This window comes from Pogoniulus pusillus, chromosome 35, assembly GCF_015220805.1.
Source record: "Pogoniulus pusillus isolate bPogPus1 chromosome 35, bPogPus1.pri, whole genome shotgun sequence".
In the NCBI taxonomy this organism is placed as follows: domain Eukaryota; kingdom Metazoa; phylum Chordata; class Aves; order Piciformes; family Lybiidae; genus Pogoniulus; species Pogoniulus pusillus.
The window spans coordinates 12,317,571-12,344,016 of NC_087298.1; the positions used below are offsets into that span (position 1 = coordinate 12,317,571).

Here is a 26,446-nt window from a genome sequence, read left to right on the forward strand (position 1 = left end):
GAGGGTGAGCCCTGGGAGGTGAGGCATGGTTGGAGGCTGTTAGGTTGGAGATGAGGAAAAATAGTCTTTGCTGTTAAGAGTGGTCAGGGATTGGAACAGGCTGCTCAGGAAGGTGGTGGAGTCCTCCATCCCTGGAGGTGTTGAAGCCAAGCCTGGCTGGGGCACTTAGTGCCAGGGTGTGGTTGATAGGCCAGGGCTGGATGCTAGGTTGGCCTGGCTGAGCTTGGAGCTCTCCTCCAACCTGGCTGATTCTATAAGAAAGGTGTGGCTGTGGCACCCTGGGACATGGTTTAATGGCCATGGGGGGGGGTGGGTTGGATGATCTTAGAGGTCTCTTCCAACCAAAACAATTTTGATGATTGCTTCACGTTGCAGTTCCCTTCCCAAGCTGGAGTGGGGCCCTCTGAAGTGGTTACACAACAGCCTCCAAGCCACTCATTGCTCATAAAGTTTATTTGCCATTGCTTGTTTTCTTGAAGTTCTTGGGCTTCCGATGGTGACTCTTGAACCTCTTCTTTGAAGGGCCTGACTGCTTCTGGAGAGGAAGAAAATCAGCTCAACTCCAAAGCCCACATCTAGCCCAGTCTAAGAGCTTAGAAAAGGAGAAACTGAGCATGGTCTCCTCTCTCAAGACAGAGGCCTGGGGCCAGAGCCAGCCATGGTGTCTTGTCAGGCAGCTGGTTTCAGGAGATACAGACAGTGATGGCCTCCCTCTGGAAATGAAGCACCTTCACTGCCCACTTTGGTGTGGTTATAAAGGACCCAGCCCCAGCTCTCAACAGGGACTTAGAGAGGACAGCCTTGAATGGGTTGCCCAGGGAGGTGGTTGAGGCCCCATGGCTGGAGGTGTTTAAGGCCAGGCTGGCTGAGGCTGTGGGCAGCCTGCTCTAGGGTAGGGTACAGTATACTGTGATACTGTATCCCTGGGCATGGCAGGGGGGTTGGAGCTGGCTGATCCTTGTGGTCCCTTCCAACCCTAACTGATTCTGTGATAAGCCTCTGTCCCTTCTGCCAGCTTCCTAGACAGAAGTAGCAGGGCCTGGGCAGCTCCTCAGAAGCAGGAAAGGGGTCTGGAAGGACCTTATGGCTTCAAAAGGGGTCTGGGGAGGAAGGTTACTGAACCTTCCAACCTCTTCCTGCTTGCCCTCAACGATCTTAAAGGTCTTTCCAAACTCCACTGGTTCTGTGAACCCACAGCACACACTTCAGGCTGCCTGTGCAGACAGCATGCAGCAGCATCCCACCAAGGGCAGGCTCTGTAGGGGCAGGAACATCCCCAGTTCCACAGGCAGGATAAACATTTCCTGCCAGGAATTCACACCCCGGGATGCGAGCGGCTGGCACGCAGGGGGAGTCTGTTCTGAACAGCTCTGCACCTTCTGCTGCTTCCCAGACACAAATAGCTCAGACAGACACCTACAGGATGGGATCCCAGTTCCACACTGCTCCTGGCAGCACAACTCCCACCTTTCCCCTTTTGCTGCCAGCTGCTCTGCTGGCACCTGCCCTTCCACTGTGCCCTCCATTCACGTCGCCGTTCTGCTGGACCCCATCGTCCTCGCTGTCCATTGTGTAGTCGTCGCTGCCCCTTGTGGCCTGTGCAGCTGCTGGGCTTTTTTCTGGGAAGAGTGCAGCTGGAAGAGAAAGCTTTAGCTCAGAGTCAGCTCCCTGTGCACACAGGCTCTGCCTGCCCCCACCTCGACTCTCAGGACATCTTAAGGGTCCTGTCCCCAAGCAGAAAAGTGTCACTGCTGAAGTACCTGGGAAATGATCTCAGGATGTTTCAGCAGGGAAGTGTCTGCTGCTGTCTCTAGTCCTGGCCTGGTCTCTGCTCAGCACAGGCTGTTGTGGTGCCACAACTCTGCTGAGAGCCTGGCCCAGGTTGCCCAGAGAGATGGGAGCTGCTCCATCCCTGGAACCATTCTGGATCAGGTTGGTTGGGGCTCAGAGCAGATGTTGCAGCTGTCCCTGCTGGCTCCAGGAGGGTTGGACTGGATGAGCTTTAAAGGTTCCTTCCAACCCCTTTTGTGATCCTGTGACTGCTTTCCTACAGCAGGGCAGCCTGACCAGCTTCTGAGTCAGGGACTTGATGAGAAGCAAGCAAAGCAGAGATACCTAAAGCAGCAAATCCCAGTGGCTCTTGCCTCAGCTCCCCTCACACCTCACAAGGTCCAACTCTGCTGTAAGCTTTCCTGCAACCCAAAAACCCCCAGCTGGATGAAGTCACCTGCCACAGCCAGGATCAGTATAAAAAAGGCAGGACAAAATTTGCCAACAAAGTCCCCCCAGGACACAGGTGACACCAATGTTCTTACTCACGTGGGTACAGGTCACTCATGCTGTCATCTGTCTCCTCTCCATCCTCAGCACTGGACCCTGGCTCCCAGAATTCCTCTTTTCCAGAAGGCCTCCTGCTTCCATTCATCTGCTCCTCAGGCTGCTGCGTCCTCTGCTGCTTCTTCTGCCGCAAGCAGGCAGGGACAAACTCCAGCCCATCCTTCTGGCACTGCTCATCTAACAGCCACGGGGCAGGCAGCTCTCAGCAAGGTCACTCTGCCACCTGAGTCCTTTTCATTCCCACCCTAAGCTCATACTTGAACACAACTTGCAAGTGTATGAAGCTCCACCACTGAAACACATTCATGTGATCTACAGCCATGCTATGGACCATGAAGTGGTGTCCTGTGACAGGACAAGGGGCAGTGGACACAAACTGGAACCCAGGAGGTTCCACCTCAACATGAGGAGAAACTTCTTTGCTGTGAGGGTGCTGGAGCCCTGGAGCTGCCCAGAGAGGTTGTGGAGTCTCCTTCTCTGGAGCTGGCGCTCTCCAGCCTGGAGAAGGCTTTGAGGAGACCTTGGAGTGGCCTTCCAGGATCTGAAGTGGACTACAGGAAGGCTGGAGAGGAACTATTGACAAGGTCTGGGATTGACAGGTCGAGGAGGAATGGGTTTGAAGTGGCAGAGGGGAGATTGAAAGTGGATGTTAGGAAGAAGTTGTTTGCAGTGAGGGTGCTGAGACACTGGCACAGGTTGCTCAGGGAGGTTGTGGAGCACAGAAGCACAGAATGGGATCAAAGAATCCAGCCTGGTCCTGAACAACTCCAGGGAGGTTGAGGAGCACAGAAGCACAGAATGGGATCAAAGAATCCAGCCTGGTCCTGAACAACTCCAGGGAGGTTGTGGAGCACAGAAGCACAGAATGGGATCAGAGAATCCAGCCTGGTCCTGAACAACTCCAGGGAGGTTGAGGAGCACAGAAGCACCCAACGTGATCAAAGATCACGTTGGGTGCTTCTGTGCTCCACAACCTCCCTGCAGACGTTTAGGACCAGCTTGGATGAGGCCCTGAGTGACCTGTTCTAATGGAAGGGGGAGTTGGAACTGGCTGAGCTTTGAGCTCCCTTCCAACCTAAACCATTCTATGACTTTCAAGCCCCACCTGGATGCATTCCTGTGTGACCTGCCCTGCTTGATCCTGTTCCAGCAGCAGGGTTGGACTGAATGACCTCCAGAGGTCCCTTCCAACCCCTACCATTCTGTGATCCTACATCCCTACGCTTGGGATCTCCTTCCCCAGGTGAGGAATGCACACAGCAACAGCAGCACACCACTGTCACTCTAAAAACCCTCTCCCTTCACGTGGAGCTGCTGGAAGCTCAACAGCTGAGGGCAGAAAATGCTCAGGCTCTACCTCCAGGAAAGCTACTCACATCTTTTCAGGGCCTTCTGGTAGCGCTTCCCTTGGACGTGGCGCAGGACATGCTCTGGGAACTTGTTGATGTGCCTGAGAGTGAGCTTGCAGAACAGCTGGTGTCTGACAGAGAGAAAAGAGCCAACAGAGCCTAAGCCAGCTGCTCCTTAACGCCTTCACACTCACACAAGCCCCCTGCTCAAAGCTGACCCTCTGGAAAGCCTCTCCCAGTCTCCCCCAAAGCCACAGAGACTCAGCAGCTTAGCAAAGCTCAACCACTGTGGGTCTGGGAGCAAAGGAAGGGCACAGTGCAGCACGGGGGAGGGAAAACACCTACAGATTCTTGGTGCTGGGCACTATGTGGGGCTCGAAGTTGCCATAGTCAAACTCTCTGGCTGTCTTGAGCAGCCGCTGATACTTCTTGCCGTTGGTGTAAGCCTGCAGCTCCGACAGCCGACAGGGCAACTCGTGGCCTGTCAGCCTGCACCGCACCTGCAGAACAGCAGTGCCAGCTCAGGGGACTGCCCCGGGGCTGGGGAGGGCAGAAGGGCCTTCCATCTCCCACCGACAGCCTCCTCCATCTCCCATCAACAGCCTCCTCCATCTCCCACCACCGACAGCCTCCTCCACCTCCCATCAACAGCCTCCTCCATCTCCCACCACCGACAGCCTCCTCCATCTCCCATCAACAGCCTCCTCCACCTCCCACCATGGACATCCTCCTCCATCTCCCACCACCGACAGCCTCCTCCACCTCCCATCAACAGCCTCCTCCATCTCCCACCACCGACAGCCTCCTCCACCTCCCATCAACAACCTCCTCCACCTCCCACCATGGACATCCTCCTCCATCTCCCACCACCATCAGCCTCCTCCATCTCCCATCAACATCCTCCTTCATCTCCCACCACCGTCAGCCTCCTCCACCTCCCATCAACAGCCTCCTCCATCTCCCACCACCGACAGCCTCCTCCATCTCCCATCAACATCCTCCTCCATCTCCCATCAACATCCTCCTCCATCTCCCACAGCCGACATCCTCCTCTTTCCCGGCGCTCCGACCTCCACAGCAGGAGAAACCCCTCCGGGCCAGAGAGCTCCCAGGAGCCGAGCCCATCTGCCGGGGCACCTTCCCCAGCCTGCCACACAGCGGCCTCGGCATCCCCTCACGAACCCCTCAGGGAGGCGCCCCCTGCTCCCCGCACGGTCCCCAGCCCGCAGGCCCCCTCGGCCCCTCCCGGCCCCGGCCGCACCTTGCCGTGCTCCCCGAGGCAGAGGAGCGGGTGCTGCCGCAGGAAGAGTCGCTCCTCCTCGGGCACCTCTGCCATGGCCACGCCGCCAGCAGGCCCCGGACCCGCCATAGAGAGGCACTACCGGAGAGGAGCCGCCGCCGCTTCCGGTGCCGGCCGCGCCGGGCAGCCGCCGGCACCATAGAGAGGAGAGGCCAGGAGGGAGCCAGTCCGCACCGGCGCGGCCCGGGCCCGAGGCGGCCTGGCGGAGCCGCGGAGGCGGCGGCGCTGCTATGGCCGTGGCGAGGCTGCTGCTGCGAGCGGGGCCGAGGCTGCTGCGGGAGCGCCGGGGCCGGGTAAGGGCCGAGGGGAGCGGGAGCAGGACTGGGCCCGGGCTGAGGCGAGTGGGGTTGGGCCGGGGCCAGGCCGAGCTGAGGGGAGCAGAAGAGCAGTCGGAGTTGGGCCAGACCCGGGCGGAGGGTGCAAGGCTCCGCTGCTGTCCAGGGCAGTCCACCTCGGCGCTGTACCAGTGCCCGGCCGGGCTCTCCCGTCCGCCGCCCTTCCCTTCCCGGGCCCCGCGCTTTGGCCGCCGTGGGTCGGGGGCACCCTCGGCGCCGCCGCGTAGGGAGCGGTTTAGCTGCACGGGGCAAAGCGATGCTGGAAAGTGAAAGAATTCGGTGACAGAAAGGCCGTAAATGTGCTGGGGCTGCTCCGGTGTGGCTGGTGGGGATGAGGGAGCAGGAAGGGCAGGTCCCAGGCACAGCTCCAGGCTGGGTGGGGAATGGCTGAGAGCAGCCCTGAGGAACAGGCCCTGGGGGTCTGGGGTGAGGAAAAGCTCCACAGGAGCCTGCAGTGGGAGTGCAGCCCAGACACAACCCTGTGCTGGGCTGCAGCAAGAGCAGTGTGGGCACAGGGCAAGGGAGGGGATTCTGCCCCTTGGCTCTGCTCTCCTCACACCCCACCTGCAGTCCTGGGGGCAGTTCTGGAGCCCCCAGCACAAGCAGGACATGGAAGTGTTGGAGACAGTTTGGAGGAGGCCACCAAGATGCTGAGAGGGCTGCAGCAGCTCTGCTGTGAGCACAGGCTGAGAGAGTTGGGGCTGTGCAGCCTGGAGAAGAGAAGGCTTGGAGGAGACCTTGGAGTGGCCTTGCAGGATCTGAATGGGACTCAAGGAAGGCTGGGGAGGGACTATTGACAAGGTCTGGGAATGAGAGGAGGAGGAAGAATGAGTTTGAACTGGCAAGAGAGGAGATTGGAACTGGCTGTTATGAAAGGGTTCTTTGCAGTGAGGGTGGTGAGAGACTGGCACAGGTTGCCCAGGGAGGTTGTGGAGCACAGAAGCACAGAACGTGATCAAAGATCACATTATGTGCTCCACAGCCTCCCTGCAGGTGTTTAGGTCCAGGCTGAATGAGCTCCCTTTGAGCAACCTGTTCTAGTGGGAGCTGTCCCTGCCTATGGCAGGGGTTTGGAGCTGGCTGAGCTTTGAGGTCCCTTCCAACCTAACCCATTCTATGATTCTATAAGGGCAGATGCTGGGTTGGCATTTTCTTTGAGAAGAAATTGAGATGATGTGTGGAAAAGAAAGGAAACAATCAACAGTTGAGCTGTAGTCAGCTCTGTAACTGGAATTTGATCTTAGCTTGGTTGGTTGGTTTTCATTATCAGAACCTAACCCATTGTGTTTCACAGGCAGTTGCTCAGGTGAGACTTAAATCAGTGGGGCACCAAATTTCCTGCAAGCAGGGAGGCAGCTGCTGTCAACTGGGAACTCTACAAAGCAGAGACACTACAAAGGTTCTTCCTTGTTTTGTGTAGGTATCAGAGTGCTTGGTCAGAAGAACAGTTTTTGGCTGTCCCCTGAATAAAGCAAGTTCTGGTCTGGTCCAGCAGGCTAAAGGTGAGAAAACATTTCCTTGGGTTTCTGCCTTCTTTCAGCCTTATACCAAGAGGAGGCATCTCAAGTTGTGCCAGGGGAGGTATAGGCTGGATATTAGGAGGAAGCTCTTGCCAGAGAGATTGATTTGCATTGGAATGGGCTGCCCAGGGAGGTGGTGGAGTTGCTGTCCCTGGAGGCGTTGAAGCCAAGCCTGGCTGGGGCACTTAGTGCCATGGTCTGGTTGCCTGGCCAGGGCTGGGTGCTAGATTGGGCTTGGTGAGCTTGGAGCTCTCTTCCAACCTGCTTCACTCTATGATTTTATGATTCCCATCATCCCAATTATTTCTGCACAGGCAGATGACTTACTCAGATTATGGCAGCTTCTCTCCAAACAGCTGGAATCTCCTGTCTCTGGGAACTGGTTTGGAGTGCTTCTCCTCTCCTGTACAAATCTTAATCTGTACTCTCTGCTTCTCCAAGATGCTGGTTTGAGGTTCTGCAGACCAAGAAGTTCCACAACAACAGCTGCTGATGCCTCAGGAGAGGACACTGTGCTCAAATGGGGCCTTCTCCTGGTCCCGGTGACCGCCTTCTGCCTCGGCACATGGCAGGTACAAGTAGCTCATGTCCTCAAGAGCTGAGCACTTGAGGGTTCTAAGGCTTTTCCATCTGTGGCTATTTGGGTTCAAATCACACTTGAGGTAAAGATTTGCTCTTATTTTGTGCTTCTGTTTGCCAAGTGTCCATTTGTAAGTCTTTAAAGGGTTCTTACGCCTTACCCTTTTATTTCAGTATCCACATTTTCTCCAAGTTAAAGTCAGTAGCCTTCTTTGCCAAATTATTACCTTGTTTTAGACCAGCTCTGAGGATGGACTTGAGACAAAGAGTTTAAGCCTTGCTGTGGTTAGGTTGTTGCTTTGTTCTACCACAGAGACTCACTCCTGTCTTTGTGCTCTTTCAGGTTCAGCGACGGAAGTGGAAATTAGATTTGATTGCCCAGCTGGCATCAAGAATTACATCAGAGCCCATCCCTCTGACATTAGAGTAAGGACAATGGGATCATTTCTTGTCTGCAGAGCACTGGCAGGGTGCTGGGGAGATGCAGATCTATCTGATCCCTGCACTGATGAGCTTTTGCTAAAGGAAACTGGGTGAAAATGAAGGAATGTGGTGGGAATTGGGATGTGCAGGCAGGTCAGGAAGGCAGCCAGCCTGTTAGAGTTCTTCTGTTTAAAATCATGGAATGGTTTAGGTTGGAAGGGACCTCAAAGCTCAGCCAGCTCCAAACCCCTGCCGTAGGCAAGGTCACCTCCCACTGGGTCACTCAAGGCCTCATCCCACCTGGTCCTCAACACCTCCAGGGAGATTATGGTTCACAGAATGTGACTGAAGATCTCCAGATCAGCCTGGAGAAGAGAAGGCTTTGAGGAGACCTTGGAGTGACCTTTCAGGATCTGAAGGGGGCTACAGGAGGAGGAGGAATGGGTTTAAACTGGCAGAGGGTAGCTTGAAACTGGATGTTAGGAAGAAGTTGTTTGCAGTGAGGGTGGTGAGATCAAAGATCACATTCTGTGCTTCTGTGCTCCACAACCTCCCTGGTGGTGTTCAGGACCAGGTTGGATGAAGCCCTGAGCAACCTGTTCCAGTGGGAGACGTCCCTGCCTATAGCAAAGAGTAGAAACTGGCTGAGCTTTGAGATCCCTTCCAACCTAACCCATTCTATGATCTGATCTGCCTATAGCAGCCTTGATTTTTGGTTTCCATCTTGTTCCACACAGCCCTATGGAGCTGAAGGAGCTGGAGTACAGACCCGTGAAGGTCCGAGGGCGCTTTGACCACTCCAAGGAGCTCTACATCCTGCCCCGGTCGCTCGTGGACCCCGAGCGGGAGGCCAGGGAAGCCTCGCGGCTGACATCCCACCCGGAGAACGGAGCCAATGTTGTCACTCCCTTCTTCTGCACAGAGCTGGGGTGGGTTAGTGAGGGCTGAGGCTTGCCTGGGGAACTCAGTCCTGGTGTTCAGCTGAGCTGTGGTGGTTGAGCTTGTAGGAATAAGGAGCGCTGCTGGATAAGGAATTGGTTGGGTGGTGGCATGCAGAGAGCGGCGAGCGAGAGCACAATGTTCAGCTGGAAAGCAGTCTTTGTAGGAGAAGTACTGCAGCCCTCTGATCATTGCTCCCTCTCAAAAGCCATCTTGCAGTCACTGAGGCTTGATTTGAAGCTGCAGTTCTGCTTCAAGGTGCCCTCAGCTGACAGAAAGCAGCAGCAGCAGCCACAGGAGCTGTTTCTTTGGCAGAACCACATTTCCTTCCACTCATGAGCCACATTTCTCTCTCTTAACTCCAGGGTCACCATTTTAGTCAACAGAGGATTTGTACCTAAAAAGAAACTGAAGCCAGAGACCAGACTGAAGGGACAGGTAAGGGTGATCCAAGAAATGCTTTACATCACTTTGTGCCCTGGCATTGCCCAGAGGCACCGTGACAAACCCAAAGGGCAGAGGCCATGGGAGGTCACTTCAAGCCAATGTGTTTGCAAAGGCAGCAAACGTTCCTGTTTTGTACAAAGGAGGAGCTGCTGCTTCCCCTGCTGTGATACAGCACTGCCTACTACAGGGCAGGACCACTTGGTGTGGACAGGACAAGGGGTAATGAATTAAAACTGGCAGAGGGAAGAGTCAAACAGGATGTTAGCAAAGGGTTCTTTACAGGGAGGGTGGGGAGACACTGGCACAGGTTGAGGGTGGGGAGACACTGGCACAGGTTGCCCAGGGAGGTTGTGGAGCACAGAAGCACAGAATGTGATCTTTGATCACGTTCTGTGCTTCTGTGCTCCACAACCTCCCTGCAGGTGTTCAGGACCAGGCTGGATGAGGTCCCCTTGAGTCCCATGGCCTTTAAACCATGTCCCATAGTGCCAGCTCAGTTACCTGGAGTTACTTCACAAGTTGTGCCTGTTGAGATCCAGGAATCAGAACTGTTTTGGTTGGAAAAGATCTTGAAGATCGTCTAATCCAACCAGCAACCCAACCCCACCATGACCACAGCTTTTCACAGACAGAAAAGTGCTAATTAGCACAGAATCAGAATCATTAAGGGCCATGTCCCCAAGTGCCATGGTCACATGTTTACGGAGCTCCTCCAGGGGTAGGGACTCCACCACCTCCCTGGGCAGCCTCTGCCAATCCCTGACTGCTCTGGCAGCAAACTTGTACAAAGCTTGATCCTCTTTGTTCTCCTCTGCCCTTCTCTTCAGATTGAAGATGAAATTGAGCTCACAGGGGTGGTGAGGTTATCAGAGAAGAGGAAACCTTTTGTGCCTGAAAATAACGTGGAGAAGAACCGCTGGCACTACCGCGACCTGGAGGCCATGGCCAGGGCGACAGGAGCTGAGCCCATCTTCATCGATGCAGATTTCAGTAAGTCACAGAGCAGCCCAGCCCCAGCTCCACTTCACACTCATCTCGTTTCCCTTCACTTAGTTACTCTCCCATGGCACTTGGAAGTGTAGTCTTAGAGTCAGGTTGGAAAAGGCCTTTAAGGTCAGTCCTAGAGTCAGGTAGGTTGGAAAAGGCCTTTAAGGTCAGTCCTGGAGTCAGTTAGGTTGGAAAAGGCCTTTAAGGTGGTGCCTCATTGGACTTGACATCTTTCTTTTGGGCACTCTGCTTGCTCTGTGAAGGGGATGGGCAGCCAGCACCAGGAGCAGTGGAGGTGCAGGTGGTGTTTGGTGCCTTGAACACCACCAGTCCCACAGCCCTGGCAAGTTGGGCATACCAATACCTGAGGAGGAGCAGGATGCTCACCTCACTGCCAGGGCAGCTTCTGCACTGCGCAGACTCCACTTCTCTGTGTTATACCTGTAGGAAGCACAGTCCCAGGGGGACCCATTGGGGGGCAGACAAGAGTGAGCCTGAGGAACGAGCACATGCAGTACATCATCACCTGGTAAGTGCCCAGCCACTGCTCGACAGGCTTCTGCCATGGAGTGTAAAGCTTTGCTCAGTGCCCTTGTGCCTGGCTGAGCTCTTGAACTCAAGTTTTAATCTAACATTTATGGCGTGTGCTTTGTTGCACCCCAGCTGAGGCAGGGGGAGGCCCAGGCTGGCCCAGAACCCCATCATGTGTGGCCTTTTCTCTTTCCTAGGTATGGTTTATGTGCTGCAACTTCATTCTTGTGGTACAAAAAATTTGTTAAGATCCCTCTGTGAGGGAAAGGCTGAGCACTTCTGCACTGCAGCCGAGAGCAGGCTTTGGAGGAGACAACAGCCTGGCCAGCTGAAGCACCCAGTTACTTTCAGGGCAAGATGTGCAGCCATTGAGGTGCAAATAGACTTCAGACTGGTGCACACTGAGCTCCTGCCTGCAGCCTGCACTGCTGAGCTTCAGAAGTGCAAGTGGCTGTTTAGACTACAGCAGGAGTGAGCTGCACTGGAAAGCTCAAGGGTGCAGTTTTCTGGGGTGGTTTTAACTTCTGCACTGCTGTATTTTCCTTAAAGACAGGCAGGGATTTTGTGAAGCAGTCATTCCTGAAGTCAGGAATGGTCCTCAGCAGCTGCAGCAGAATAAAGAGTGCATCTTAAGTGCTGCCTTGTGACTTGCATTGTACATTTTCTCTCAAGAACAGACCCAAATTCAGGGCTCCAGGTGGGGAGGGCAGCTGTTTGTTTGCCAGGCCCCACTGAACTCTTGTCCAGCTTGCTAGCCTCCCATGCTGCCATGAGACAGTCAGTAAGGAAGAGGAAAGGTCTGGCTTCTTCTAACACTTCAGCCTTGCCTTCCCTGACCAGTCTTGGCCTGGAAGAGGCATTACAGGCCTCATAACCAGCTTAACTAGGCAGGGACTTGCTAAGTCTTGAAAGACCTTGGAAACCCTATACTAACTCCATGGAGATGACCTAGAGCCATTCTCAAGGGAGAGAGATTTGCACAGCCAAGGTAGGGCAAAAGCCAGGCCTGGCCTAGGCCAAACAGCTCTCTGATGACCCAGCAGGAGTCAATGAGCTGAGTGTCCAGAGAGGAGTTAGCAGGTAGGAGCAGAGGTCGAGGGCAGGGTTTCCAAGTAAAGCACTAGTGTGGCACACTCCCATGGACAGAGCACTGAGACAACCACTCTGGGGGTTTATTCTCTTTATGTACAGAAAGGTGGTGGCACTGCAGAACAGCTTCAGCCCAGCTTAGTAGCCAGTTCTTTAGCCTTGGCTTTCTCCAGCTTGGCGATGCGAGCCACCGACTTGGGCCCCAAAACGTTCCCGCCCCAGTGGCGACGAATCTGCAAAGCAAGCAGAGCTGTTAGGGCTTTCAGCCAGCCACTGCTAGGGCACTCAGGCAGCCTGCTGTGTTCTGGTCCCTTCTGGACACGGGGAAGAGCTTCCTCAACTACAAGTCTCCCACATATTTCAAGCAGTAAGCTGCATCTCAGGGCAGCACAGAGAGTGGGCATTTAAAGTCTTCCAATGGTGCTGGATTTAGCCGTCCCTTAACTTCTGGATGTGAGGGATGGAGTTGAGCCCAACAGGAGCTGCTGCCCTCTGCAAGCCTCCTCCTCTGATAGTGCCATTTACTTGTCACTGAGTGACAGGGTTCACATTTTACCCAGCCTCGGGTTCTAGATACACTGTAACCCAATCAAGATAGCAGCTCATAAAACGATGCTCCTGTGTCTGAAACAATTCCCATCTCCCTGAGCAGCTCTGGGGACATTAAGAGCAGACTGAAAAAGAAGGTCAGCAGCAGAGAATCTTACCTCATCGTATCTGTCATTGTAGTTGGTCTTCACAGCCTCCACCAGCTTTGCAAGGGCTCCCTTATCCTCCCTGTTGGTGAGAGATTCATTTCCTTCAGACCTTCAATTTTACTCAGTACCCCTTTTGCCCCAGGATTCCAGAGGTCACAGTGGCAATGTCACTTTCAGCCTAACCATCACAGAATGGCTTTCAAGATTGAGTCCAACCCCCACAGCCAAACCAGCATCACCCCAATGCATGTGGTACAGGAACCCATCCAGATGGGGCTTGAGTTTCCAGACAAGACTCCACAACCTCTCTGGGCAGCCTGCTCCAGGGCTGTAAAGTTTCTCCTCCTGATCACATGGAACCTCCTGAGTTCCAGTTTGTATCCATTGCCCCTTGTCCTATCACAGCATAGCACTGAAAAGAGCCTGGTCCCTTCTTGACACCCACTCTTCACCTACTTAGGAACATTAGCAAGATCCCCTCTCAAGTCTTCTCCAGACTGAACAGCCACAAGTCTCAGCCTTCCCTCATGAGACAAGGGTTAGCCACTCCACCCACCAACTTGGGGAGGGACTTTTTAGGCTCTCAGGGAGTGACAGGACTAGGAGGAATGGCGCAAGCAAAGCTGGAGGTGGGGTGAGTCAGACTGGACGTGAGGAAGCTGTTGAGCATGGTGAGAGCCTGGAAGGGTTAAGGCCCCATCCCTGGAGGTGTTTAAGGCCAGGGTGGAGGAGGCTGTGGGCAGCCTAATCTAGGTAAAGTGTCCCTGCCCATAGCAGGGGGGTTGGAACTGGGTGGTCGTTGTGGTCCCTTCCAACCCTGACTGCTTCTATGAACTCCTTAGGGACCTGCACTGCTCAGACTAAGGTCAGTAATTCCATCTGTATCTTTTAGAGTCATTACTCATTTTGTTAAGCCAGAGGAATCACTGATCTCCTGGATCTGACAGAGCTCTTCACACCAGAGCAGATCTGTGTTGTTACATAGGTAGTATTTCAGTTGCTTTTACTACCTGTAGAGCCCCAAGGTTGCTGCTCACCTGCCCTACACCTTGGGCTTAGGGAGAGTTTGCTTTTCCCACCTCAAAACCAAGCCAGCACACCAAGTACTCACGGGTTAACCTGAGTGAAGGCCACCGAGGTGCAGGTCTTCCTGTGGACCAGACGGCCCAGCCTGGCCTTGCCCTTGATGATGCAGTAGGGCACCCCCATCTTGCGGCATAGAGCGGGCAGGAAGACCACCAGCTGAAAAGCAAAGGCAGTGTGCTGGGTGAGAACAGTGCTGTGTAACTGAGGGAGAACATCTACCTGCTCGTTCTTCAGCTCAGCCTGGGCTGTGGCAGTTGCTCAGTGTTAAAAAGCTCATTTTGCACTTCACTGTTGCTTCAGGTGAAGAAATTCATCCATCATCGCAAGGGCCAAGCCTCAGGGTAATGCCAGGACAACTATGGACATGCAAAAGTGTTCCAGTTCTGGTCAGTGCCTCTCAAGCATTCTCTTTTCATGCCATCAGTTTGTCCTACAATGCATCTGCACCCCCAAACCCAGTTGTGACCCTAGGTGGAATAACCCAGGTATCTTAGATCAGATGCCAGTTAGCACCCTTACCTCAATGGGGTCCACATCGTGGGCAATGACCACAAGCTGAGCTTTCTTGTTCTCTACCAGAGTTGTGACACTGTTAATACCTGAAAAACAACAGCACAGGTAAGCTCTGACTCCACTCAGTCCACCTGCAGAGCTCACACAACCAGCTCAGACTCCACAGCACAGACTTGCCATGAAAGCTGTGCAAACCTTTCACACACACTCAGTAGAAAGAACAATCACCTATGGACAATCTGCTAAAGCTCAGGGTTAAAAAGCTCGTCTGTTTTTGCTCTTCACTTTGAGCTCAGGTGAAGAAATTCATACATCATTGCCATAGCTTGTCCAGTCCATCAGTTCCCTCTCTCCCACACACACCAGCAGCCAAGGCCATGGACAGAGATACCTGCTCGGAGCACCGGCGGTCGCTTGGTCGGAGCATCTCCCTTTCCAGCAGCCTTCTGCTCAGCACGAGCCAGCAGCCTCTGCTTCTTCTCTTGTTTATTTTCTGGCCTGTATTTGTGTGCCAGCTTCAGAAGCTGTGTGGCTGGAAGAGAACATCTGCTCATTAGTTAGCTGTGTGATCTGAACAAGCCTGAGCATTGCCGTGAGCCTGCAGCGCATCAGCGATCTTGGTGGTTGTCGTCAGGGGTATTTCGACAGCAAAGAGTCAACATCATTTGCACAGTGCAAGAAGAGAGCCCTCTGGAGCCACAGTTACCTCTACAGGCACCTCCATGGGCAGAAAGAGCTCCTACACTGGGTAAGGACATGCTCAGGGACCCACTCAGCCATTACAGTTAAAGGTGCTGTGCTTTCTCCTCTAAAGCAAAGTATTTGGCAACACCTACAAGGGAGTTGCTCTGCACAGGCTGGAAGTCTCTTGCATACACCTGGGAAGGACTATTTGCTCCTTCACAGGAGACCCCGACCTGAAAGCCCTTCTCGCCCTGTTCTGATGTCAGCCTGTGGGATGCTGCTTTCCCCCTAACACTCACTCCCAGAATCCCAGCATGATGGGGGTTTGGAAGGGACCCCTGGGGATGAGCCAGTCCAACCAATCTGCTAAAGCAGGACCACTCACAGCAGCCTGCCCAGGATCACAGTGACCTCCATAGAAGGAAGCCCCACCACCTCTCTATAGAGCCTGCTCCAGGGCTCCAGCACCCTCACAGCAAAGTTAGCCTCACAGATTTCTCCCTCTCTCATTTACAGTTAAAAGAGCCCTGCATGGTTCTCCACCAAGCTGAGTAATGGACTGTGAGGGATATGAGCTGCCAGTGTTGAGTGCAGCCCAGATAGCAACCCTGTGCTGGGCTGCAGCAAGAGCAGTGTGGGCAGCAGGGCAAGGGAGGGGATTCTGCCCCTTTACTCTGCTCTCCTCAGACCCCACCTGGAGTCCTGTGTGCAGTTCTAGAGCCCCCAACACAAGGACATGGAACTGTTGGAGCGACTCCAAAGCAGGGCCACAAAGATGCTCAGAGGGCTGCAGCAGCTCTGCTGTGAGGACGGGCCAAGAGAGTTGGGGCTCAGCAGCCTGGAGAAGAGTAAGCTTTGAGAAGACCTTATAGTGGCCTTCCAGTATGTGAAAGGGGCTACAGGAAGGCTGGGAAGGAACTACTGACGAAATCTTGTAATCACAGAAAAAGGGGGAATGGGCTTAAAGTGGCAGAGAGGAGATTCAAACTAGATATTAGGAAAAGGTTCTTTGCAGTGAGGGTGGTGAGACACTGGCACAGGTTGCCCAGGGAGGTTGTGGAGCACAGAAGCACAGAATGTGATCTTTGATCACATTCTGTGCTTCTGTGCTCCACAACCTCCCTGCAGGTGTTCAGGACCAGCTTGGATGAGGCCTTAAGCAATCTGTCCAAGTGGGAGATGTCCCTGCTTATGGCAGGGGGTTGGAGCTGGCTGAGCTTTGAGGTCCCTTCCAACCTAAACCATTCTATGATATACAGAGTTATGGTAACCTTGAGTTTGGATCATGAAGTGGGAGCTCTGGCATGTTCCATGCCCCTTTTTAGGGTACACAGCAGCTATCAAGACTTAAGCCAGCAGCTGGCAGTCACTCTAAAATGCTTCCAAATGAGCTTGTCTTTTAAAGCCTCTTTTTGATTACTTCTTTCTTCTCTGAGGAGTATCCCATTGAAGAACCAACCCAGGGGAGCTTTGGGAGCTCATCCTTACCTGTCTGGCGGTCCAAAGCCTGAGTGAATTGGTTAATGGCAGGAGGAACCTTCAGGCGTTTGTAGAGAATGGACCTCTGGCGCTGCAGCCTGATGTAGCGAGGCCATTTCACAAAGCGGGTGAGGTCCCTCTTGGGCTGGATATCCTGTCCTGAAAACACAGCCTTTTAACTCAAAACTCTTTCAAACCCCCAGAGTAGCAGCTCTGTGAAAGAGGCACGGGGTGCATCAGCGATCTTGGTGGTAATTGTGTCAGCACCACGGCTCAGATAGCAAATATTCTTTCACATCATCTGCACGCCGCGTGGAAAGGGCACCACATGTGGTGATCGATCCAGATCCCAGCCACGTTCAGACAAGGACGATCCATCCCAATAGAATCCTACAAGGAACCTTCCTCGGGTGGAAGATTCAGCCTATTCTCCGCAGCCACCTTCAGACACTTAGCGAAAAGCAGCTCACAAATGCAGGCAAAAAGGCAAATGCCTTCACTGCTCTCTCTCCAACTCATTAAAACACCTTTCCGGTCGAGCGTCTGTCCACAAAACCAACCCCCTGAAGCCAGTAGCCCAAGTAGTCACTCACCGATGCCAAAGTTCTTGGGCCTCTTCTCGAAGAGTGGATTGACAACCTTCTTGGCCTCCTGCTTCTTGACTACAGCAGGGGCCGGCGCCACCTTCTTCCCCTTCGCCTTCTTTCCTTTCGGCTGTAAGGAAGACACTCAGCATTCTCTTGCTTCAAGCCATTTTCAAACCCACCTGAGAAACGTTTTTCACCAGCCCGGCTCTGCTCTGCTCTTGCAGGTACGGCAGAATCACCTCACTTTAAGCGTTCATGACCCTTCCCGAGCGGAACAGCAGGGAAAACAGCACGCTGCTCTCCTCGGCCAGGCTGCGACCCTCCAACCCAGCCTTCTCCCATACTGAACCACCCCCACCGGCCTCGGCTGAGCCCTACACCGAGAGCAACGCTGCGGCCTGGCCGGGCTGCCCCTCTCGCAGCACCCCGCGCCGGACAGCGCCGCACTGCGTGGCCGCCCCGCGGCGGGCGGGCAGGCCCAGCCCCGGCCTCCCTCCCAGGTCACGGCAAACTGGGCACGAAACACCACCCAGACAAGCCCCTAAGCTACCGAGCACCCGCAGGACCCGAATGGCCGAGCCGCGGCCCAGCGATGAGGGCGGATGACGATGGATGAGCCGAGCCACCGCTTCCTCCTCGGCCGCAGCCACTCACCATCTTGGAGCCAGGAAGAGAAAGGCGGAGCGCTGCATGCTGGGAAATATCTACCGGGCGCCAGACTTCTCGCGAGAGGACGGCGGCAGGGCGGGGCGCGGGCGGAGCCGGGGGGACGGAGCCGTGGCCGGGGGGCGGAGTCGTGGCAGGGGGGCGGAGCCGTAGTAGGGGGGAGGAGCCGCGGCCGGGGGGAGGAGCCGAGGTCGGGAGGAGGAGCCGCGGCCGGGGGGAGGAGTCGCGGATGGGGGCAGGGGCCGGAGCCGGAGCCGGGGGGAGGAGCCGCGGCAGGGGGAGGAGCCGCGGCAGGGGGAGGAGCCGCGGCAGGGGGAGGAGCCGCGGCCGGGGGAGGAGCCGCGGCCGGGGGAGGAGCCGCGGCCGGGGGCAGGGGCCGCGGCGGGCAGGCGGCGGGCGCCATGGCGCAGCAGAGAGTGCTCCCGCAGAGCAAAGAGACCCTGCTGCAGTCCTACAACAAGCGCCTTAAGGATGACGTCAAGTCCATCATGGACAACTTCACCGAAATCATTAAAACGGCCAAGGTGGGGCTGGGTCCCGGCTGAGCTCTGCGGGGGTGGGCGCTGTGCTCTTGGTAGCATCCGGGCTGCTGCGCGGGAGAGGAGCCGGTTTGCACTGGGGGCACTTGAGGAGAGGGCAGGGGCCTAGAGGGAAGGCAGAGACCGTGTGGGAAAAGGAGTGAGCTTTCCCCGGGGATTAGCTGTGAGGAGGAACAGGGAGGCCTGAGCGGTGAGTGTGGGCGCTGCGAGGAGGGCAGGGCCCCTGAGGGGACAGCGAGGCCCTGAAGCGTGCGTTCTGGTTCCCTCCAGGGCAGCCAGGCGACAAGAGGCCTCCTTTGGCCACAACAACCCGAAGCAGCGCTATAGGCTGGGGACTGAGTGGCTGAGAGCAGCCAGGAGGAAAGGGACCTGGGGGTACTGATAGATAGTAAGCTGAAGATGAGGCAGCAGTGTGCCCAGGTGGCCAAGAGAGTCAATGGCATCCTGGCCTGCATCAGGAACAGTGTGGCCAGTAGGACAAGGGAGGTTATTCTGCCCTTGTACTCAGCACTGGTCAGACCACACCTTGAGTACTGTGTCCAGTTCTGGGCCCCTCAATTCAAGAAAGATGTTGAGGTGCTGGAACATGTCCAGAGAAGGGCAACAAAGCTGGTAAGGGGCCTGGAGCACAAATCCTATGAGGAGAGGCTGAGGGAGCTGAGGTTATTTAGCCTGGAGAAGAGGAGGCTCAGGGATGATCTTATTACTGTCTACAACTACCTGAAGGGGCATTGTAGCCAGGTGGGGGGGTGGCCTCTTCTCCCAGGTAACCAGCAATAGAACAAGGGGACACAGTCTCAGGTTGTGCCAGGGTAGGTCTAGGCTGGATGTTAGGAAGAAGTTCTTCACAGAGAGAGTGATTGGCATTGGAATGGGCTGCCCAGGGAGGTGGTGGAGGCACCGTCCCTGGGGGTCTTCAAGAAGAGACTGGGTGAGGCACTTAGTGCCATGGTCTGGTTGATTGGATAGGGCTGGGTGCTAGGATGGACTGGATGATCTTGGAGGTCTCTTCCAACCTGCTTGATTCTATGATTCTATGATTCTATTCCTCAGGGTGGGCTGCAGTTAGTTGTCCCCAGCTGCTGCAGGCCTCCCTGCCTCTGCCCCAAGGGGAGGGAACCACAGAGGCAAGACGTGAGGGTAGCAAGGATGAGATGCAGGTGCCGTAGCGTTCAGAGCGATCCCAGCTGAAACGAGCTGCCTTACGCCGTTCTGATCACCTGTGAGGGCTATTGTGTGTAAAGGTAGATATGTTTGCTTCTGCTCTTTAGATTGAAGATGAAACTCAAGTCTCTCGAGCAACCCAGGGTGAACAAGACAACTACGAGATGCACGTCAGAGCTGCAAACATCGTGAGTAGCACTTTGCTGTTCAGATCAGTGGGCAGCACATCCTCCAGGAGCTGCTCCAGGGCAGCCTTTGGGACCCTCACAAGGACTGGATGCTAGAAGAGTAACCTCATTTTTGAGGTGGCTGCCAAAGCTGGGTGGCCTGGCTTGTCAGCTACAGGCTTTGTCTGAATCTTCATCTGATGGAGGAGTTTTTACTTCGTTCACAGCTTGGACTGAAAGAGCAGCTTTGGGAAGTGTTTGCTCTATCATATAGATGACAGGGGAAAGGGTAATGAATTTAAACTGGCAGAGGGAAGATTGAAACTAGATGTTAGGAAAGGGTCTTTACAGTGAGGGTGGTGAGACACTGGCACAGGTTGAGGGTGGTGAGACACTGACTCAGGTTGCCCAGGGAGGTTGTGGAGCACAGAAGCACAGAATGTGATCAAAGATCAAAGATCACATTCTGTGCTTCTGTGCTCCACAACCTCCCTGGAGATGTTCAGGACCAGCTTGGATGAGGCCTTGAGTGACCTGTTCTAGTGGGAGCTGTCCCTGCCTATGTCAGGTGCTTGGAACTGGCTGAGCTTTGAGGTCCCTTCCAACCTAAACCATTCTATGCTTTGGGATTTCTTTCCTCCCTGTTGCAAGGTTCGAGCTGGTGAGTCCCTGATGAAACTTGTGTCTGACCTGAAGCAGTTCTTGATCCTGAATGACTTCCCCTCTGTGAATGAAGCTATCAACCAACGCAACCAGCAGCTGAGAAGCTTGCAGGAGGAATGTGACAAGAAGCTGATTGCACTGCGGGATGAGATCTCCATTGACCTGTACGAGCTAGAAGAAGAATATTACTCTTCCAGGTACAAATAGGGCAGTGGACTTCTGCCTTAGGGCTCCAGCTCTTTTGGGGTAGTTAGTCCAGACAGTCCTGAGAAGGTTCCAAACAGAATTTCACTCCTGTTTTTAATTAGGTCAACCTCTTCTTCTTTCTTTCCTGCAACTAAAGTGACTGCCTTTGTGTTTTGTTTTGTTTTTCTCATGTAGATAACACTACAGGGTATAAATGTTATGGTCATGGTGAAGGAGATCTTCGTAGCATCCAGTTCTAGGTGCCTGCTTTAGCTAGATTTGACAGCTAATTTGGTTTGACTTTGGTATGGTCATTGTAAAAAGAGACTCATTTCCTTAGGGTACAAGCTTCAGCCTCAGTATCCCTCTCCTCTCCCTGGAGAGACTGAGCTAGCCTGGATCCTCCTGTTAGCTGAGAGCACCATGTCTTGATGGTGAATTCTTTCACAAGTGACCTGCTTCCACAGCTGTGCCTTTTCCCTTGTCACCCCCCAGCTGCCAGGAGTTGTGTGCCTGGGGTTGAGTTTTGAAGTGAGCAGAAAAGCCTTGCTTAGTTTTATTGAGGTATTGTGCTAGGGTTTTCTGTGGAATAATGACTTTGGATAGGCCTCTCTGTGGGGGGGGGAGGGGTTAATATTTGACAAAGACACTCAGAAAGAGGCTGTAGAGGATTCAGACACTTTATTTTTTTATTTGCTGCCCTGCACTCCAGCACTTCTTGATGATGCAGAAAGGGAAAGCAGGGGAAAACAAAAAAGAGAACCTGAGCTGAGTGGAGTCAGTGCCACAATGCTGTGACTTCTAACCCAAACCTTTCTTCCCCTTGCAAGAGCTTTTGTCAAGTTTTCATGGCCAGGTTTTCTACTTCTGCCTTTCTCTTCTCTCTAAAAATGCTGACTGCCTCTGAGCCCAGCTCTCAGCTAACCCCCTGATTGCTCAGCAGCTTGGCAAGTCAGGCCCTTGTTAATGAGTAATAGATGTGTTTTAAGAGTCAAAAGGCATTGACAGAACTTAGTTTAGCAACTGCTATGACATTAGGACACTAGAGGTAGAAGTTTGGAGCTGTTGTTGAGACTTTACTCGGTTTTTGGAGGGTGGGAAATGAAAAGTGACAGGCACAAAGCCCAGCACCAGTCCAGGCTCTGGCAGGTAAGGGCTGTGGTGGCTGCACAGGCTGCACACAGCAGAGCAGTGAGCAGATCCAGGGCGATGCTGTGTGGGGTGGTAGTGCCTCATGTGCCAGGTGTGCTTCTCATGCTGGCACCAGATTGCCAGCACTGTGTGTAGCTTTAACTTCTGGACTGGGTGGGAGGGCTCTGACCATGCTGGCATGGTCTGTTCACCTGCCTGGCACCAGATGCCACGTAAAGGAGATTCCTCCTGAGAGGAGGTTGGAGCCAGGTGGGGGTCAGGCTTTTCTCCCAAGCAACAAGTCATAGGACAAGAGGAAACTGCCTCAGGTTGTACCAGAGGAGGTTTAGTTTGGACATAGGAAAAAAAAATCTCCCCTGAAAAGGGTGTCAAGGCCTGGAACAGGCTGCCCAGGGCAGTGGTGGAGTGCCCAGTGCTAGAGGGATTGAAAAGCCAGGTTAGATGTGATGCTGAGGGACACTGCTGTGGACTTGAGGATCTGAAAGGTCTTTCCCAACCTAAACAATTCTGAAGCAACTCTTGGTCACAGAAGTGACATCTAAGGACACCTAAGCAAGGCCATGTACCAGATGGATCTGCTTTGGTGTTCTTTCTTCTGAGGATGGTCACAAGGTGAGGGCACTTCAGAGCTCTGCTCCCTCCACTGGAAGCTGTTGCCATGTAGCACTTGGTCGTTTGCTTTTAGCACTTTTATCCCCTTCCTGTGCTCTTTCCTTTCTCTTTCTGCACCAAAGAAAATTGTGTCTGTGTAAATACAGAAGCAGAGATTTGTTCATAGCTCTTTTATAATTAGAGTACTGAGATATTTTTAATGAAATCTGATTTGGGGGGAGGGGAGAGGTTTGTTATGTCACTGGGTGATAATTGTCTTTAAATGGCTCCAAATCCAGCAGCTGGCTTATAAAAAACTAATTCTGGGCTGTCCTGGGAGCCCAGCTGGGGCTTTGCACCAACTGTTAGGTACCTGTGGGGCTCGATCCTGTGAGATTATAAATACAAAGAGGTTTGCAACCCTCTGAGGCCAGGACACAGGTCTCACACCCTGCCACACTGCTCCCTCACACTCCAGTTCCCCTGAAGGTCGCTGCTTGGTTTATTTTGGGTTGCCCCTCTAGGAAAGGCAGTGTAAAGTGAGCTCCCTGCAGCAGCAGCACAGCTCTAGGTGCTGCAAAGCATGGTTGGTCCCTCTGTGCTACTCCCAAGGGTTGGAGAAGCCTGTGGAAGGGACAGTTCTCCTGCCTCGTGTTTGTGCCACTGTCACACCTGTCCTGAGCAGCTGATAGGATATGCCTCAGTTGTAGGCTCAGGCTTTTTGTGTGTGCCTGGGGGCTTGGTGAGACCTGAAAGCAGGATCTTGAAACCAAAGCTGAGGAGATTGCTCTGAAGCAATCTTTGCTTTTGGTCTCTGTGCTCAAGGAGTTTTCTAGAGCTGTTCCTCTGTGTGCCCCGAGAGGGAGTAGTGAAGCCCCTTCCTCACACCGAGGAACCCTGAAAGGATGGAGCAGCAGGTTGGGCACTGCTGCTGTGAGCTGGGCAGCAGCCAAATGTGAGCTGCGCTACCTGAGTAGCAAAGTTTAAGCTTTTAGAGCTGTTGTGAGGCAGCAGCAGAGTGGCTGTGCTGCTGAGGCAGGTAAATAACTCCCCTGCCAAGCTGTGGTGGGTGCTGTGGGCAGGTTTTCCTTGCAGCCCGTGGCCTGAATGTAAAAGTGCCAGAAAAGGATTTGTCGTTCAGGTTGAGCCCTGAGGGTCTTTGCTAATTGATCCCAGCTCTGCTGTCTTGAGGACTGTAGGGAAGGGATGAACCTCCCAGCCAGCCTCAGGTATAGCACCTGCTGTCCGTTCACTGCCACTGCAAAACCAGCTGTCAGAAGAGCTCAGAAGCAATTCCTTGCAGCTGGTGCTTTGTGTGCTTGTTCCCCACGGCAGTAACCCCAAGCCCAGCTTGCCTGCTCTCATCCTAAACCCCCAACTTGCATTTGTGTTCCGTTGCTCCCTCTTCCGAGTTCCCAGGAGCTGTCTTGAGTGTGGGGGCTTAGATCTTGACGTGTTTCATGTTTGTGCAATTTGAAGTGTCTCCTCTTTCTCCCCTTTAAATATTTCCCTAAGCATCTATTCAAGTTCTTACCCTAAAAGTGTAAATAAAGCTGCAACAACAAAACCACTGGACCCACTGGGTTTGTTTTACTCTGAACACAAGCTGCTCTCTGCTCTAGCACTCATTTTGTCTTGGGTGTCTCTTGTGTGTGCAGCTCCTTCCTCTCTTTGGAGTTTGTCTTGGTTTTGTTCCAGTTTCTTCCATCATTGTTTTTTGCTCCTGTTTAGTTTTGGTCTTTCCCCATGGTGTTTTCCCCAGAGCACGAGCAAGAATGAACCAGTTTGGAAACATCCTTTTTCCCCACACTGATGGTTCATCCAGCTCTACAGCACTCAAAGCCACCAAAGCTGCTTTGAGAATGGCTAGCTCAGGTTCTGCTGGCAGTGGTGGAAGCCATCAGTGCCTTTACCATCAGGTTGGGAAGCTTCAGTAGCAGACTCAGACCCTCTGTGGGGCACTTTATGGTAAGGGTGCAGGTGGCTTTGTTGTTTATCACAGCAGAGGCAGGCCCTAAAACCATTATACTAGCTTCAAAATCTAGAGCAGGACTTCTGGGTTTTTTCCTCATGCAGGTTGTGAGCTCATTTGAAGTAATTCTGGCTGAGGTCCTCCTTGGCTCACCCTGGTCAGGAGCAGAACTCCTGTCTTTGGGGTGCCAGGACCTTCCCAGATCTCTTCAGGGACCTAACGTACCTGGGTTAGAACTGAGCCTCAGTTGTTGCAACAGTTCTGTCTCACACTCCCCTGGTGTCCTCACCAGGCCCTTGTAGCTGTCCCAGGACTTGTGAGGAATTTTGTCACCTCAGACCTTGCATCCATGAATGTGTTTTTTGCCATTTTCTTAACGCTTTGCTTCTGTCTTGCTTCCCTCTCCCCCTTCCCCCTCCCACCCTTTCCTTCCCTCCCCTCTTCCCGTGGCACCTGCTGTCTCTCCTTACTGGGGTTGTTTGTTCTGGAAAGCTACAGTCTGTGTGACAGCAATGATCTTCCACTGTGTGAAGCCTACTGGAGACAAGACTTTGCCACGCTGTCCCCCGAGAGCCTCTGCATGCCCCTGGCAGCTGCCACGGCAGAGCCCAGCCTTGCTCCCTCCCAGAGCTCCACCCCGGCGCACCCCCACGTCAACGGGCATGGGGCAGCTGCCCCAGAGCACCCCTGAAGAGGATCCTCTGCTGCCCAATGCCTTCCTCCCGGCTCTGCTGCACTGCTGCAAGTCTTCCACCTGCTGTATGAGGAGTGAGCATGTCCTGCTGTTGGGAGAAGGCACTGGAGCTATGCTGGCAGGGTTGTGCTCATGGGATGGCCACGGTGCTTCCTCCACCCCTGGGACACTGCCAGGAGCAATCCTCTCCCTTAAGAGATAGTGATAAGTAAATAGCAAGCTGATTGTTCTAACAAAGTAGAGTTAGGTTTGCTTTAGCTCGATGGTTGCCTGTAGAGCTCAGTAGAAATCCACTCTGTTTTCATGTGAATCTCTAACTCCACACAGGAGTGTTGGGTGTTGAATTTGTTTGGGATAAACTTGAGCCAAGTCTTGGGGATAGTGAAGTTTTGGGGGGTGTTTTCCCACACTTACTGGCGTTCTGTCTGCTTTAAAGCTCTCTCAGGATGGCATCTGACAACCTCTGTTCTACTTCAGAGTAAGAGCCTTGTAGTATTTTGTACACAGCACTGTCAGGAGTGCTCCACAAACTTGAACTGGTTGCAGGATGGGCTCTCAGGAGACCCTTTCCCAGGAGCAGTGTTATGCCTTGGGAAGAGGAAAGGGCCAGCTGAGGAGTCAGACTTGGGTATTGATGGTGCCACTTGCTGGGGCTGCAGCTGGAAGCAGCAACAGAGTTTGGTTCATTCTGCAGTGTTCACACAAACTGTTAGCACACCTGAGCTAACACCACCACAGTGTTTACTTTGGCTGATTCTTTGGTCTAACTGGAGCTGACTGGGCTGGATGGGGCAGAGGGTGGCACTCCTCTCTCTCCTCCAGAGTCCCTTCTGAAGCAGCATCTTGGGTGCTTGGTGGCTGCTCAGCAGCTTGGTGCAACTGCTCTTCTTTCCCTGGGTGGTGCTTCTGCTGTGTCTCCAAGCAAGCTGGGGCTGGAGCTGGATTGGAACACGCTCAGAACACCTCAGTGTTGAAGCCACAGAACCGTGGGTGCAGCCCAGCAGCTGAGCCAAGCTTCCCCAGCTCTCTCCTCTCTTAGGATGTGAATTTTGCTCTGTTCTGGTTTAGTTTTTCTTCCATTCCATTGATTTTCATTTGGTTTGGGTTTTTTTTTGTAATGAGGTGGTGTAATAAAACTAACCCTTTTGTATCGTTTTTAAAGTGTGTGTTTTCAGCCCCAGGTCCGTGAATCTCTGCTAACGTGAGCAGGCACTAGGAGAGTGGTTTGGGGACAACCCTGCTCCTTGCAGCCATGGCTGTGCAGGGGCCGTGGGCCTGCCCCTGAACCCATTGGCATCGTCGGATCCGCCAGAGCCTCCTGCGCTGCTCGGGCGGCAGCCACAGCGCTGTCTCCTCCCTAAGAAAGGGTTTGGCATCTCTAGACGGGAGCTGAACCGAGCGGGAGTGAATCGGAGCTCTACCTGGGGCCGTCTCGGGGAGGCAGCCGAGGCGGCCCGCTCCTCAGAGGGCTCCGAGCAGCCCGAGGCTTGCGGGGCCCTCGGTGTCGGCCCCGTGGCCGTGCCACAGGGCGCTGCGCTGAGCCTGCCCCGCCGCGGCGGCGTCCTTCCCTCCCGGCTGCGGCTGCATCCTTCCCTTCCCTTCCCGCCCGGCTGCAGCTGCATCCTTCCCTTCCCTTCCCTTCCCTCCCGGCTGCGGCTGCATCCTTCCCTTCCCTTCCCTTCCCTCCCGGCTGCGGCTGCATCCTTCCCTTCCCTTCCCTCCCGGCTGCGGCTGCATCCTTCCCTTCCCTTCCCTTCCCTCCCGGCTGC

General features: G+C 54.0%; 4 protein-coding genes and 3 non-coding genes across 9 annotated transcripts in view; 2 read left to right on the top strand and 5 right to left on the bottom strand.

Annotated features, from left to right (window-relative positions):
- Positions 1-435: 435 nt before the first annotated feature.
- On the bottom strand, positions 436-5,132 carry SURF2 (surfeit 2). The gene is made up of 6 exons (XM_064171559.1): positions 4,948-5,132; positions 4,032-4,186; positions 3,714-3,817; positions 2,320-2,514; positions 1,468-1,634; positions 436-535 (listed from the first exon to the last, which is right to left on the bottom strand). Exons 1-6 carry the CDS (start codon positions 5,053-5,055, stop codon positions 452-454), a joined length of 813 nt encoding a protein of 270 aa, XP_064027629.1. The 5' UTR covers positions 5,056-5,132; the 3' UTR covers positions 436-451.
- Positions 5,039-11,380, top strand: LOC135190312 (surfeit locus protein 1). Its single transcript, XM_064171558.1, has 9 exons — positions 5,039-5,279; positions 6,742-6,823; positions 7,283-7,413; positions 7,764-7,846; positions 8,581-8,772; positions 9,148-9,220; positions 10,057-10,219; positions 10,664-10,745; positions 10,945-11,380. Exons 1-9 carry the CDS (start codon positions 5,217-5,219, stop codon positions 11,006-11,008), a joined length of 933 nt encoding a protein of 310 aa, XP_064027628.1. The 5' UTR covers positions 5,039-5,216; the 3' UTR covers positions 11,009-11,380.
- Positions 11,381-11,886: 506 nt separating this feature from the next.
- Positions 11,887-26,446, bottom strand: part of RPL7A (ribosomal protein L7a) — a 233,057-nt gene continuing 218,497 nt past the window's right edge. The window contains exons 1-8 of one of the 2 annotated variants that reach the window (XM_064171562.1): positions 17,538-17,608; positions 16,890-17,010; positions 16,306-16,455; positions 14,525-14,665; positions 14,140-14,219; positions 13,646-13,776; positions 12,544-12,613; positions 11,887-12,069 (exon numbers count right to left, since the gene is read on the bottom strand). In XM_064171562.1, coding sequence (XP_064027632.1) covers positions 11,965-12,069; positions 12,544-12,613; positions 13,646-13,776; positions 14,140-14,219; positions 14,525-14,665; positions 16,306-16,455; positions 16,890-17,010; positions 17,538-17,540 — 801 coding nt within the window. In that variant the 5' untranslated portion in view covers positions 17,541-17,608 and the 3' untranslated portion in view covers positions 11,887-11,964. Of the gene's footprint in view, positions 12,070-12,543; positions 12,614-13,645; positions 13,777-14,139; positions 14,220-14,524; positions 14,666-16,305; positions 16,456-16,889; positions 17,011-17,537; positions 17,609-26,446 lie in introns of those variants that run through there. The other variant, XM_064171563.1, reaches the window with a different exon arrangement.
- On the bottom strand, positions 13,874-13,946 carry LOC135190350 (small nucleolar RNA SNORD36). Its single transcript, XR_010308486.1, has one exon. It is a non-coding gene; the product is annotated as a small nucleolar RNA SNORD36 (small nucleolar RNA).
- On the bottom strand, positions 14,378-14,455 carry LOC135190356 (small nucleolar RNA SNORD36). The gene has a single exon (XR_010308492.1). It is a non-coding gene; the product is annotated as a small nucleolar RNA SNORD36 (small nucleolar RNA).
- LOC135190357 (small nucleolar RNA SNORD24) lies at positions 16,529-16,602 on the bottom strand. Its single transcript, XR_010308493.1, has one exon. It is a non-coding gene; the product is annotated as a small nucleolar RNA SNORD24 (small nucleolar RNA).
- On the top strand, positions 17,890-25,832 carry MED22 (mediator complex subunit 22). Of its 2 annotated transcripts, none has more exons than XM_064170995.1 (4): positions 17,890-18,073; positions 19,360-19,440; positions 20,071-20,279; positions 24,476-25,832. In XM_064170995.1, exons 1-4 carry the CDS (start codon positions 17,951-17,953, stop codon positions 24,672-24,674), a joined length of 612 nt encoding a protein of 203 aa, XP_064027065.1. In that variant the 5' UTR covers positions 17,890-17,950; the 3' UTR covers positions 24,675-25,832. The 2 variants fall into 2 exon arrangements, with proteins under 2 accessions (XP_064027065.1, XP_064027066.1); XM_064170996.1 differs by having other exon boundaries at positions 24,482-25,832.

Excerpts from the sequence above, each read along its gene's own strand:
- LOC135190312 (XM_064171558.1), top strand. The coding sequence starts at position 5,217 with ATGGCCGTGGCGAGGCTGCTGCTGCGAGCGGGGCCGAGGCTGCTGCGG. Across the intron at positions 5,280-6,741 it reads TGCGGGAGCGCCGGGGCCGG|GTATCAGAGTGCTTGGTCAG; the intron begins GTAAGGGCCGAG and ends TGTTTTGTGTAG. Across the intron at positions 8,773-9,147 it reads TTCTTCTGCACAGAGCTGGG|GGTCACCATTTTAGTCAACA; the intron begins GTGGGTTAGTGA and ends TCTTAACTCCAG.
- MED22 (XM_064170995.1), top strand. The coding sequence starts at position 17,951 with ATGGCGCAGCAGAGAGTGCTCCCGCAGAGCAAAGAGACCCTGCTGCAG. Across the intron at positions 19,441-20,070 it reads ACGTCAGAGCTGCAAACATC|GTTCGAGCTGGTGAGTCCCT; the intron begins GTGAGTAGCACT and ends CCCTGTTGCAAG. Across the intron at positions 20,280-24,475 it reads GAAGAATATTACTCTTCCAG|CTACAGTCTGTGTGACAGCA; the intron begins GTACAAATAGGG and ends TGTTCTGGAAAG.
- SURF2 (XM_064171559.1), bottom strand. The coding sequence starts at position 5,055 with ATGGCGGGTCCGGGGCCTGCTGGCGGCGTGGCCATGGCAGAGGTGCCC. Across the intron at positions 4,187-4,947 it reads GCCTCGGGGAGCACGGCAAG|GTGCGGTGCAGGCTGACAGG; the intron begins GTGCGGCCGGGG and ends GCTGTTCTGCAG. Across the intron at positions 2,515-3,713 it reads CCAGAAGGCCCTGAAAAGAT|ATGAGCAGTGCCAGAAGGAT; the intron begins GTGAGTAGCTTT and ends CGTGGCTGTTAG.